The 12,042-nt window shown below is 40.3% G+C and overlaps 1 protein-coding gene across 5 annotated transcripts in view; it reads right to left on the minus strand.

The window, feature by feature from the left end:
- Nucleotides 1-9,179, minus strand: part of myo5aa (myosin VAa) — a 68,788-nt gene extending 59,609 nt beyond the window's left edge. For 2 of the 5 annotated variants that reach the window (XM_088640902.1, XM_088640900.1), the window contains exon 1: nucleotides 5,603-5,856. In XM_088640902.1, the coding sequence (XP_088497028.1) occupies nucleotides 5,603-5,635 (33 nt within the window). In that variant the 5' untranslated portion in view covers nucleotides 5,636-5,856. Of the gene's footprint in view, nucleotides 1-5,602; nucleotides 5,860-8,865 lie in introns of those variants that run through there. The other 3 variants (XM_088640898.1, XM_088640897.1, XM_088640899.1) reach the window with 3 other exon arrangements.
- Between the last annotated feature and the right edge of the window lie 2,863 nt (nucleotides 9,180-12,042).

Consider the following 12,042-nt stretch of genomic DNA (forward strand, 5'->3'; position numbering starts at 1 on the left):
AATGAGACGGAGGCAGATTAGCTAGTACATTCATATTTCGAACTTGTAAGTGCTTGCAAATCCAGACATTTCTGCCTGTGTCTCAACACCAAGAAAGAACAGGGATGGTCTCCTCACTTGGCTGTTGGGCTAATGAGAGCAGGCTCAGGCAAATCACAGGCCCAGGTGACATCTTCGGGAGCCGCCTTCATTACTTTACTCATGCATTTTTCTTTCTGGCTGGGTATGCCCTCAAGACACAATAAAGTGAACAACTTTCATCGCCTTCTATCTTTTTAGTTCCAGAACTTCAAAACTTCCAAACATTACATTTAAAAGAGTGGCCACAGAAAATCATTAGAATCTTAACTTCATTTTTGCAGCATTAGCCTTTAAATACATTAGTCGAATTCTTCCAGTGTTTTAATTCACTGATATTCACCCCTGGGTCCTGTCCACAGAATTTCATTCCATCCTGGGCTCTTCATGAGTTCATTTGGATTGGCTGTTTACTTAATCTGTCTACATAAACAATGTTTCCAGGCCTTTGTTCATTGAGGATTACAAATAACCTGTGAAATCTGGTGGGCTGCAGCCTTCCAGGCTGGAGAGAGAATAACTGTTTTAAAGTGTGACCTTTGGAAACATTACCTTGATGGACAGATCTCCTTCTCTATTAAGAGTAAGTTTATTTGTCAGTCCAGCCATATACAAGTATACAGAGGAGCGAGATATCGTTCTCCATGTCCAAGCGTGCAGTTTTCATGTTTGAAGCTCACTCTGTTCACACATATACTTAAGCAGCCTGTTGAGCTAGTAAAGGCCCTCCTTCACAAAAGGTTCTACTGCAAATGAGAAGAGTCTGAAAGCAAAAGATAAGAGCTGTGAAATTAAACTCTGTGTTTACAAACCACAAAAAAGAAGTGTCTGAAATCCTTACATGCACACAGAATTGAAAAAACATTTACAATGTGCACTTCTACATGTACTGAGTATATAAAATGCATATCTACCCATCCATTTTCTAACCACTTAGAAATACACGATCGTGGGAGAGCAGGAGACTATCCCGGCAAGCAACGGGTGCAAGGCAGGATACACCCCGGACAGACCACACACAGACAGACACACTCACACCAGGGCCAATTTTCTCAGACGCCAATTAACCTACGTGTCTGTTTTTGGACTGTGCGAGGCAACAGGAGCACCTGGAGGAAACCCATGCGAACACAGGGAGAACACACAAACTCCGATAGCACCCATAGCACCCAGGGTCCAGGATTTCACTGAGGACTACAGCACTGCGAGGCAGCAATGCTAACCAATGTGCCGCCCAGCCACCCTGGGTACATATAAACAAATCATGTGGATAGCAGTATGCACAAAGGATTCACACAAACGTTCTGCCAATAAGGCACACATCCTTTATAATCAATGGTGCCAACATGAAGCAACAAACACTAGCTTGATGTGCATTACCATCAGGTGCACTTCCTGGCAAGGAACATCTGCTTAAGGCACACACCCTTATTACCGGAGGGTGTGTAACTGTGCTAACCATAAGCTCATCAAAAGCCCTTTGTGCTCATCTACATTGTGGGCCCTCACTTTGGTGAATACAGACTTTCTTGTGGTTATTTCATGCATCTATTGGGACACCATTTAGTATGAGGCCCCAGGTCTCATTTTTTACCATTGCTACTAGATTCTTATGTAAAATGTGACATTGCTACTACACAAGTCTGACTTGCTGCAAAATGGCAACAAATTGACCATGTCGGTAATGACAGAAGGCAAACAGAAAGCTCTGCCTGAGAAAAACCCCATTATTCTAATTACTGCCCTGGGCCTGATGGTATTCTACTCATTCATCCACATGGAAATATATCCCAGGGGGCAGTCAGCATGGTTTTAGAAAAGTTAAATATAGCTTACTTACTTCTTATAGTTCTTTGTACAAGAATCAATAGTAATACACGATATGATATGCTGTATTTAGACTGAAAAACGTGTTTGATAAATGTGCTTATGAAAGCAATTTAGAAATTGCAGGCAATATTTCCAAAATAATGTGCATTGAGTGTTTGGATTGAGAAGTGGTTAATGGATAGGAAAGAAAACAGATAAGAGGTAAATACTGAAGATGGTGATGTCATTAAAGGAGTACCACATGGATCTACGCTAGGACCAATGCTCTTCCTAATTATCAGTAATGATACAATATGGTGAGTAAACTATATTGTCATATTTCCAGATCATCCCAAAAGAGGATAATTTGCAAATACTATAGAAGCTACAGGAAATTAAAAACAGCTATAATTCAAGACTGGGCAAACACCTAGCAAGTAACACTTAATGTACTCTACTACTGCAAAGAGAAACTACAGTTTCAGGGAAATTTAAGCCTTGGAAAAGCTAGTTATGAAAAAACTTGTGTTTAGGTTGACTTCATTAACATCTTCCAGACAATGTGTGAAAAAGTAAAAGGAAAGCTGATTTTTAGGATGTATAATTAAAAGCAAAGAATTCAAAGGGGGTGATTTGTTAAGCTTTGTACAACACATTTGTAAGATCACATTGAGAATAATGTGTAATGTTTTGGTCATGATACGAAAAACACTTACTGTTCCGGAATAAAAGAACATCGTACACTCACAAGTTAAAAGAACTGAATCTTTTTGAAAATTTAGTCTCAGAAAATGAGACTATAAGGGCTCCCCATTCAAGTGTTCAAGGCACTTCTTTACACTTGTGGAAGTGTGGAACAAGCTATCGAGCCATGTGGTTGAAGTCGATACTGTGGCTTTGTTCAAGTTATAGCTGGCTGAGATACTCGCTTATGTCTAGCAACCAAACAAGGTCTGAACAGGCTTCTTTTATTTGCAACCCCTTTTTATCCTCTTATGATTACATCAGTGAAATAAAGAAATTACAAGAGGATTTTAACAGGAAGATATTTGTATAATGTCCCAGTAATTTTAAATATCAGCCTAGAAACTACTATCCCTAGAATACTGTGTGAACATTTCAGTCAACCATAAAATGAAAGTTCAAGTTGGTAGCTGTGTCAGCATGCATAGGCTGCAAAGGAACAGCTAAAAGTTTTATTCCATGCTGAGAAGAAAAGAGACTCAACGTTTGGACTCTGGAGTCTTCTTCAGGAGGCTGAAGAAGGCTCCACAGTCCAAACATCGAGTCTCTTTTCTTTTCAGCAATGAAATAAACCATTTGTGTCCCTTTGCATAAAATAAAGGGTTATGCAGTTGCTGAATTCATTTGGGTCCCTAGTGTTTCCAAGTGTACTCAGCCAAATGGAGATTGAGAGTTAACCTTCTACGTCAACAAGCGTAACTTCAAATGTCAAACCTTGATTTCTTCTTTTGTTTGGAACACTGGAAAATATTTCTTTGCAAATACAGAGACCACAGTTCTTAAACTTGACCTCTTTTCATTATGGCATAAATATATCACAGCATATTTGGGAGTCTTGAGAAATATACAGCAAAGAGCTTCACAACTGCTGTTGAAAAATGGGTAACAGAAATATTTAATTAGTGTACTCTTAGGGTGTTGCAAACTGGATACACCTTCCTCTCCCACAAGTAAAATACTTTTAACTGTGAATCACAACTGCAGTTAAAGTTTAACAAACTGCTTCAAGGTGGTCTTAAATATGCAAACCCCTACTGTATATATGAAAGCAAATGAGCTACAGATTAATTTAAAAGGCTTATATGTAGAATATTTAATATAATATTTATATTCTCACTAGTTTTTCAGCATTGCACCCCTGCCTTTTCTGATCAGCACATAGGTCTAGTTCTGCTATTTGCTGTCTGCCACTTATAGCTGTTAAAATGCTGAGTTGCAGATATAATCATCACAATGCAGTAACTGAGTCTCAGGCTATGCATGACTACACACAAATCTGAAGGAGCCACTGCTAATCTAACATGAACTCAAAACAGCTCATCACATGACAGAAGTTCATGTGAGAATCTGCTGCTTTTCTGGATTGCCCAAGACATCCAGTCTTCTGGATGGTCCCTCCTGTTTCGTGCTATATGGTTCCTCTGTTTTGTGTTATAAGGACTTCTCACCAGCCGTAGTACAAAAAAAACCCACAATCACCACTTTATAAAATCTGTACTCCCCTTTAAGTCATTACTGACAGGCTTCCATAGTACAGCATCAAAGTACTTCTACTTTTGTCATACCTCTCTAATCTGGAAGGACTGAAATCATCACAAGGGGCAATAGGAGTAAATATATTCCTGTGCTTTTACTATTGAGATTTCTTTTCCACAGTCCTTTTTGCTATTAAATGAATCTGTTACCACAGATATCTACTGTGAGTTCTAAGTAGCTCTCCACAGTTAACACTGTCTTATTTGAGGATGCTCCTCGGAAACGCTATGGAATGAAGAACAGAAGGGGTCCCACTGTCACCTGCGTCATGAGGGGCTGGAAGAAAAGAAGGCTGGCCATCCAGTTATCATGGTATTTGTCCCAATCTGTGGAGCCCTGCTCCCAGAAGCAAAGAGAAGTATCAGCAACTTTGCTTATCTACTGCAGATAACTGTGACTGCCTCATGCATTACAGACACATGGTTAGGAAATTAAAACGATTACAAATCCAACCATTTTCTTAACCAATTATCCATTACAGGATCACAGTAAGCCAAAAATGCAGCCTATCCTATAGCAAGCAACAGGAACAACGCAGCACCCTGAACAGGACACACGTCCATTTCAGGGCACAGATACAAACACACACACCCACCAGGGCCAGCTTTCCCTGATGTTAATTGACCTAACAGTATGTCTTTGGACTGTGGAAGGAACCCAGAGCACCTGAAGGAAACCCACACGACCAAAAGAAGAATATACAAACTCCATGCAGAGAACACCCCAGGATCTGAACCCAGAGTTCAGCCCTGCAAAGCGTCAATGCTGCATCACGTACCACCCATTATCAATGTTATCAAAAGAATAATCATGCATGAGAAATGGGTCTTATTTTCTGGATGAATTCTAAGGAGTGACAATTGCTAACACACAGCAATTATAACAGAGGACTGAGACAGTAAAGCACATGTAGCGTTTTCAGTCCTTTTCAGACAACATGTTTCAGGGTTCTTGAACCATTTTGCTTTCTGTAATAATTCTCACTTCAGGTATCACTTTTACTCATTGCATGCTATCTGTCCTGGTGTCTTCAGAGTTGTAGGGTGTAACACTCTTCTGTAGTGTGAGATTTTGTTTAATCCTAAAACAACACTGCAATGTTAAGGATACTGCCTTCTCGCTATCAAAAATACAAAGTACACTCTCAGAGAAAATTCAAATGATTAAAAATGGGAAAACAGTCAAACCCACAGCTGGTTTGACAGTAGCAAACACTATCAATTCCTCCTAAAATAACTCATCTGATCATTTGTGATACGTCCAAGGTTCTGTACCCAAAATATCATAAGTCAAAATTATTTCTCTGGAGACGCAATCACATAATTCAGGAAATGATAAAGGCATGTCCAGTTGCCTATCTGAAGCACACCAAAAGCTCCTTTGCTTACCTTCACATGTATGAACAACAAACAAAGCAAGATATGGAGGTACTTACTTTTACGTACATAAAATCCAACTCCTGGTTCATCTTCAAGCTCTTTGAAAGCACTATTTAATGACGAGCCTAATAACTTTGTTGAGACATGAAATGCAGCCAGCACAGAGAAAATGGATTGTTTGAAGTCACACTTGATGAAGGCTTTCCATTGCAGCTACAAGTGTTTAGGGGCTTCTACTGTAGCTACAAGAATCTTGATATTCCACACTGCTGGACTAATCACCAGTGAGACTAGGAGCTGAAGGACACTTCCACAGCCCTCCAGAGCACAGACACAGCCCAGTACGAGTGGCGAATTTCTGATTGCTATGATGTGTACTCAGTAATCTTTCAATGGCATTTTATTTTCCCATTTAGAGCACAAAGGGGAGAGTGTTTTCGAATGGGCTACGTAGTAAGACAATTATGAACACAGCTGGTCTTATGACAATTCATGGTCTACAAGATAGTGGATCACCAATTGCCTCCAAGGCAAGGAGTTAATGCAGAGCACAGAAACTGCTTTTCTTCCTAAGCTTGGAAACCCACACATTTCTATTAATTTGAAAGCTGGACCAATTACGGAAAAATAATATGTTAGGGGACACAGGACTTGGGCATACAATGAAATAAAGTTCTGCTGAACATTCCGTGCATAAATACATTCTAAAGGCATAGTACTGAACTGACGTTGCAATATTTCAGTGGAGAACCAGCAAAGTCACACAGCAGCAAAGCGCTCTGTTAAAGACATGCTGAATAAAGAGATAAAAATATTGCATACTGCAGAATTACTCTATTTAAAGCATGTGTATGTATGGCTAAAACCATCTGTTTCAATGACTAGACCACAACTTCCTTGTCATACATTTGTGTTTATTTCTGCATTAACCTTTTTTGTTGGCATTTTTCATTTTTTAAATACATTACGTTAAACCAGGTGCATTCCTTATTTGAGGGAGAAGGTGAGAAGAAGTGAGAAATGAGCCCATCTTGTGAAATCTGCATGCACTGGTACGCCCTAGTTTCCAAGGCGCAGAAACTGTAGAAATCTGTAGCCACGCATCCCTATCAGGAGCTGCTGTGCCAGTGAAGGCGTAGGCCAAGTCCATGAGCTGCTGGCTCTGCCTGAGCCTTACATCATCTGTGCTCACTGCCTCTTTGTGGTTAGGAACTCAAGGTTTGGTAAGAGGCTCATTACACTTCTAGACCAAACAGAGCACTGCATTGCTATTACATCATTTCCTCAGGGAAGGGACTGCAGACAGCAAGATTAAACAAATCGCAAGGACCTCGGTATCAGTCCCATCTTCGCTACCACCATGCCTAATGCAACCATGCTTTTATTTTGCGTGAACAGCCAAGAATGTGTTTTGTTTGGCGCATTTCGTTTCTGTTTCTGCTTCAAGAGATGGACAAAATAATTCGATTTCATGAATCTGCCTCAATCTTGCTATAACTTGTTCTAAGAACAAGAACATTCTGAGCATTTTCTTTGCGAAAACCAATTACCTTTTTTTGTAACACACAGGTTACACAAAGGCAGATGAGGACAGCTGAACGCAAGCTTGGTACAAGCACAGGCAAACACTGATGACTAAAGTATGCCTGAACATTCCTGTGTCTGTCAGCTGTGAAACCCATAGAGACGTTTACAAAGCTAATGAAGTTCTCACACGCTGGCTTAAGACAAATGGACTATTTATTCTGCCCTGGAATACTGCAATTACTAAACTTAAAGTTATGCTTTTCTCCTGCCTGCCACTGCTTAGATTACAGGATGTGAATATGGCCTAGTAAAAATATGCAAAGATGAAGAAACAATACTTTTTCATAAAACCTAGTCTATAAACCATGCTCATATTCATAGCATGCGATTCCTATAGTTCCAGTCACACTATTAAAAGTAATCTATTTTTTAGATAAGAAAATAAATTCTGTTGACCTTCCACTTCAATATATTGCATAGAGTAGCTGATAAGGCCACTTTGATCAGCAATGCAGGACTAAGGGCATGCAGTTCATTAGACTCCAGTCCATGGACTGTGATGTTGCCACTACTCCTCTGGGCCAGCAGCCTGAACCAGGACTAACAAAGCTGCTCTCCAAGGTGCTTAATTAGTTAATGGGTTATGACCTGACTGTGTTTTTCAAGCAAAAATAATAACGGAACTGTACATTAGCATGTATTTATATCGTGTAACAACATAATAGAGCGCCTCTACACAGAGAATGTACGGTAATAATTACGGTCTAATAAATCCAGTTTCAATCAACTGCATTCTATGGAGATGAATCTGTCAACGGTGTACAGTGAATCCGATCAACAGCTCATCCATTACCGGGTTGCCTTGTGCTGATTTCACAGCACAAAAAGAGGCAGCGGTTTCCACAGCGTTAAGGCAAGGTGGCTGGGGCACCTTGCGCCACAGTGCATCGTCACTGATGGAAATGGCCTGGCTCAGCATCACAGCCGTACCTATCCTGCGTTCTTCGTTCAACTTCCCAGTCCGACTCGCACACACAGTAAACACCGGGCTGAAGATGCAGCCCTCGAAAAAACAGCCTTATTCCGGACTGTTACTCGTCCCATATCCTTAAAGAATGTTAAATTCTAAAGGAGGTTCGTTAGTAGCACTTGATTTTCCATCAGCAGTATTTTCTGCAACCATCGCCCCCTGACACTCCAGTTACGCATAAGCATTAAATGTGCTCGATCTAATTTATAGGAAAATAGCTATACTCTGAAAAAAATAAACAATTATAACATCCATTCTCCCTTTGACTTGAAAAAATAATTCTGAGAATATGGTACAATTTAACGTCTCTGAGCACATTTGAAGGACAGAGCTGTGCAAGTACCGGTTAATTTAACTGCCCTCGGGTGAATCAGACAACCATTCGTAAGACACTGATTTTTTTTTAAAAAGGAATAAAAACGGTGTCCTGCAGCAGCAGCACTGTAGCACCAAAAGTCTCGTTTCAGCGCCACATCGCACACACGCAATTCAGTGGTACATTAAACTGCGGAGAACCAAAAATCAAAAGATGTCATTCATTCATTCCTGCCTGCCTGGCCATTGTTCAATCGTATGCTCCACCGGCAGCTGGTTTCCTCTTTTTCTGGGGGGGGGGTACAACATCACAGAACGGGAAATACAATCTTAACTCAGACGCGCATCCCAAAACACGGGACGGCTGCTGGGAAACAGTAACATGCAAAAGCTGCAGCTGCAATCTGAACGCCGCACCGTCAAGCGGAATACAAAATCCAGCATTACCTTTGTGTACAGCTCGGACGCTGCCATGACGGTCTATCCAGCGTTGGTCTAATCCTGGTCAGCAGAACATCAGTGGTGCGCTTAATTTGTCGGACTCGATTCACTGGCGTTGCTCTCTTGTTCTTTGTAAATCCTTTCCAGCAAACGGGGAGACGGCTCAAGCAGAGGTAGCAAACGCCATGATACCTGAAAATCTTGCTATTTTAGTGTCTCTCTGTGCATTCTGGGTATGATGAATGAAATCATTCAGCGAAAACCCGCTGCTAACCATGAATCTGATGTAATCCGAGCGACGGCTGCCTCCCAGCGGCGGTGCTTCATTTTTAACACAGTTCTGTCAAATGTTGAAATAGAGCGTCCGTCGGTGGCGTAAATCAGGTTTCGAAAGAAGCTATAATCAACATTCATTTTCCAAACAATGCACATACTGAGTGGTATAAATTTGAAAGGCATCTGAGTATGTCACGAAAAACTAGGGTAGAAAGTTAAATGAGAACGTGAGAACTAGACCATGTTTTTTTAACGCTGTAATAGCGATATATCAGCCGCAGGGAACTACTATTAAATCTGTGTCTACCAATATGAAGCTAATTTTCTTGATAAAAAGTTTAGTTAGCAGAACTGTAGTTTAATATCCCATATGAATAATAATGTCCTTTCCGTTGACAACCATTGTACTGTCTAGACTTCTTAAGAGTAATAGCCTTAGTCAATCTTAATTAAAAAATAAACGTTAATTCTGTCCAAGACACGATAAGGTTGTGAGTACAGCAACTTGAGACTATGAAATTAATTTAACTAAACGTTTTAAAGTTATGTTTTCATTGTTAGATGCTTGACAGATTAATTTAATAAAACAATAACCGAAAGGAGTGTATCTTCTGTTATTGGGGAGAATTGGGGAGAGTTTAACTGATCCGTACCCAGTTGATAACTGCAAAACAATTACATTATTTTAGTCAAATTAAAAATCAAAATATCGTTCACTGAGTTATCTTGATGCCTCTTGACCAACAATATAGCGATCTCTTTAAGTTATCTATTGCACCTCTTTCGTCAGTAAACGCTAAAATCCATCAAATTGACGTCAGGAAAAAATGTTATAGTCAGAATAAAGAGGACCCATGCAGTTAATCGAAAACGGGTATATTTCAATTGTTTCTCCAGCATTACTAATGACTGGGGTATCGATGCAAATACATCATGCGTTTATATTGTAACGCTTACGGCCGACAGGGCGCTGTGTAAGAGCCGGCGTACCAGAGCGGGTGACGTCACCGCCCTTCCCTGTGATAGCAGGACCACAGCTACTGGGCAAAGAGAGATCTCTCTTTGGCTCACGGGGCTAGGTCGCTGCAGAGAGACGCGGAAGTCCCGGGTTCGAGCCCCGGAGGGTGCAGGGGCCGACCAGATGCGGCAAGGGCGCCCGCCTGAGCCCCCGTTGCGTTACAATATTATTGACCGTTTAGTTTCTACTTTCTAAGGAAGGAAAATAAAAAAATAGCTTAAACGCCAAAAAGACTCTCGCCTCCCAAGCGGTAAACACATCCCCACGTCTTGGGACTCTATCCTCTCAAGACAGACCGGTTTGCGTTATCAGCCATCAGAGGGAGTCTTTGGTCGTGTCGGCTTCTGATTGTCGTCGGGTGCAAGTACGAGTTGCAACGCATATTTCTGCTGCTCGTCATCCATTCCTCCATTTTCAGTTCAACTGGCCTTGTGAGGGTGCCAGGCTTATGGTTTTTTTTCTTATAAGAAATTGATTTTCGAAGCCCTTACTGTGCATTTCACAATCGGCATGATAACATATATTACCTAGAAATCGTGCTAATGACAATCAAACCCTACATAATGGTAGTAAGAAAAGATCCCACATCTCTTAAAGGTGAAATAGATCATGTTCTTCATATCTTCAGCTTATTATGCTAATCCTCTGTTGTTGAGAAATGTCATTTTTCATTCCTTGTTGAAAACATACATGACGACCACTCCAACATTAAAAATGTATTCTTTCAAAGCTAAAAGCACTAGGGAAAATATGCCTTTAAAATGTTACTTGCTAAGGTTTTCAATACAAATTTCATAAGCTTTAATATAGAAAATCAATGCAGTTTCTTCTAGTACTGGTCTACTTAACACATTTATATAGTAGTGCAAGTGTGTATATAGTGCTATATTTATATATAGTGCAAGGGCATTCTCTTTTAACAAAACAAAAAACTGCATTTAAAGACAACGGAAATCTCTAGAAATGGTTTTACTCCAGACCAGAGCGTTGCTTTGTGAGCATAAGAAAATGCTTGGCCTTGAGTTCACAGCTGGCACTATAATACATGTTATTGTTATTTGAGACTTTTTTATTTCCATTGTATACCCCCAATGCATTACAATAAATCTTACTAGTGCCTAAATATTCCTTTTACTAACATCTCAGTTCAGTCTCAGAATCAGAAATGTATGTACAGAAATAGCAGCAAAGCATGACAAACAAACACATGAACCTAACAGCAATGCGCTTTGTATTCAACCTTACACGTTAATTGTGTCCTGAGAACATGGGGCTAAAAATAATTTAATTGAATCTCATGGTAATCCACTCTAGTGATCCAAAAGGCCAAGTCCCGGCTGCCAAGAAATTCCTGGTGGCTTAAATAACATGAACATCCTTGCTATGGTCTTGTGACTTGTTCACTTAATTACAGAGTTTTGAGTCTGTGGAATATTTTCCCCTATTTCTTCTCTAGACTGGTTTTTAAAATTAATGCTTGTTTTTGTATCAATTGTCATCCGTTGAACATCACAAATGATATTTCATGGCTGTGGAGTTTAAGCAGCAATGATCAGGGCATAAACACACAAATGAAGAGAAGTCAAGAACATAAGAAATCTTACCAACGAGAGGAGGGTATTCATCCCAATCTAGCCCGTTTGTTAGTTATTAGTTACTTGACCCAAGGATCCATCCAGACTTTTCTTGAAAGAAGCCAGGGTATCAGCATCAACAATGTCTAGGTAGCTTGTTTCAAGCTCCAAAAACTATACTGTACTATACATCGACACTAGACTGTAAACAGGCGCCGTCCTTCGTGTGAGATGTAAAACCGAGGTCCTGACTCGTCATTAAAAATCCCAGGGTGTTTCTCGAAAAAAGTAGGGGTGTAACCCTGGCGTCCTGGA

The sequence above is a fragment of the Lepisosteus platostomus genome, chromosome 7 (assembly GCF_059453375.1).
Source record: "Lepisosteus platostomus isolate fLepPlt1 chromosome 7, fLepPlt1.hap1, whole genome shotgun sequence".
NCBI classification, from domain to species: domain Eukaryota; kingdom Metazoa; phylum Chordata; class Actinopteri; order Semionotiformes; family Lepisosteidae; genus Lepisosteus; species Lepisosteus platostomus.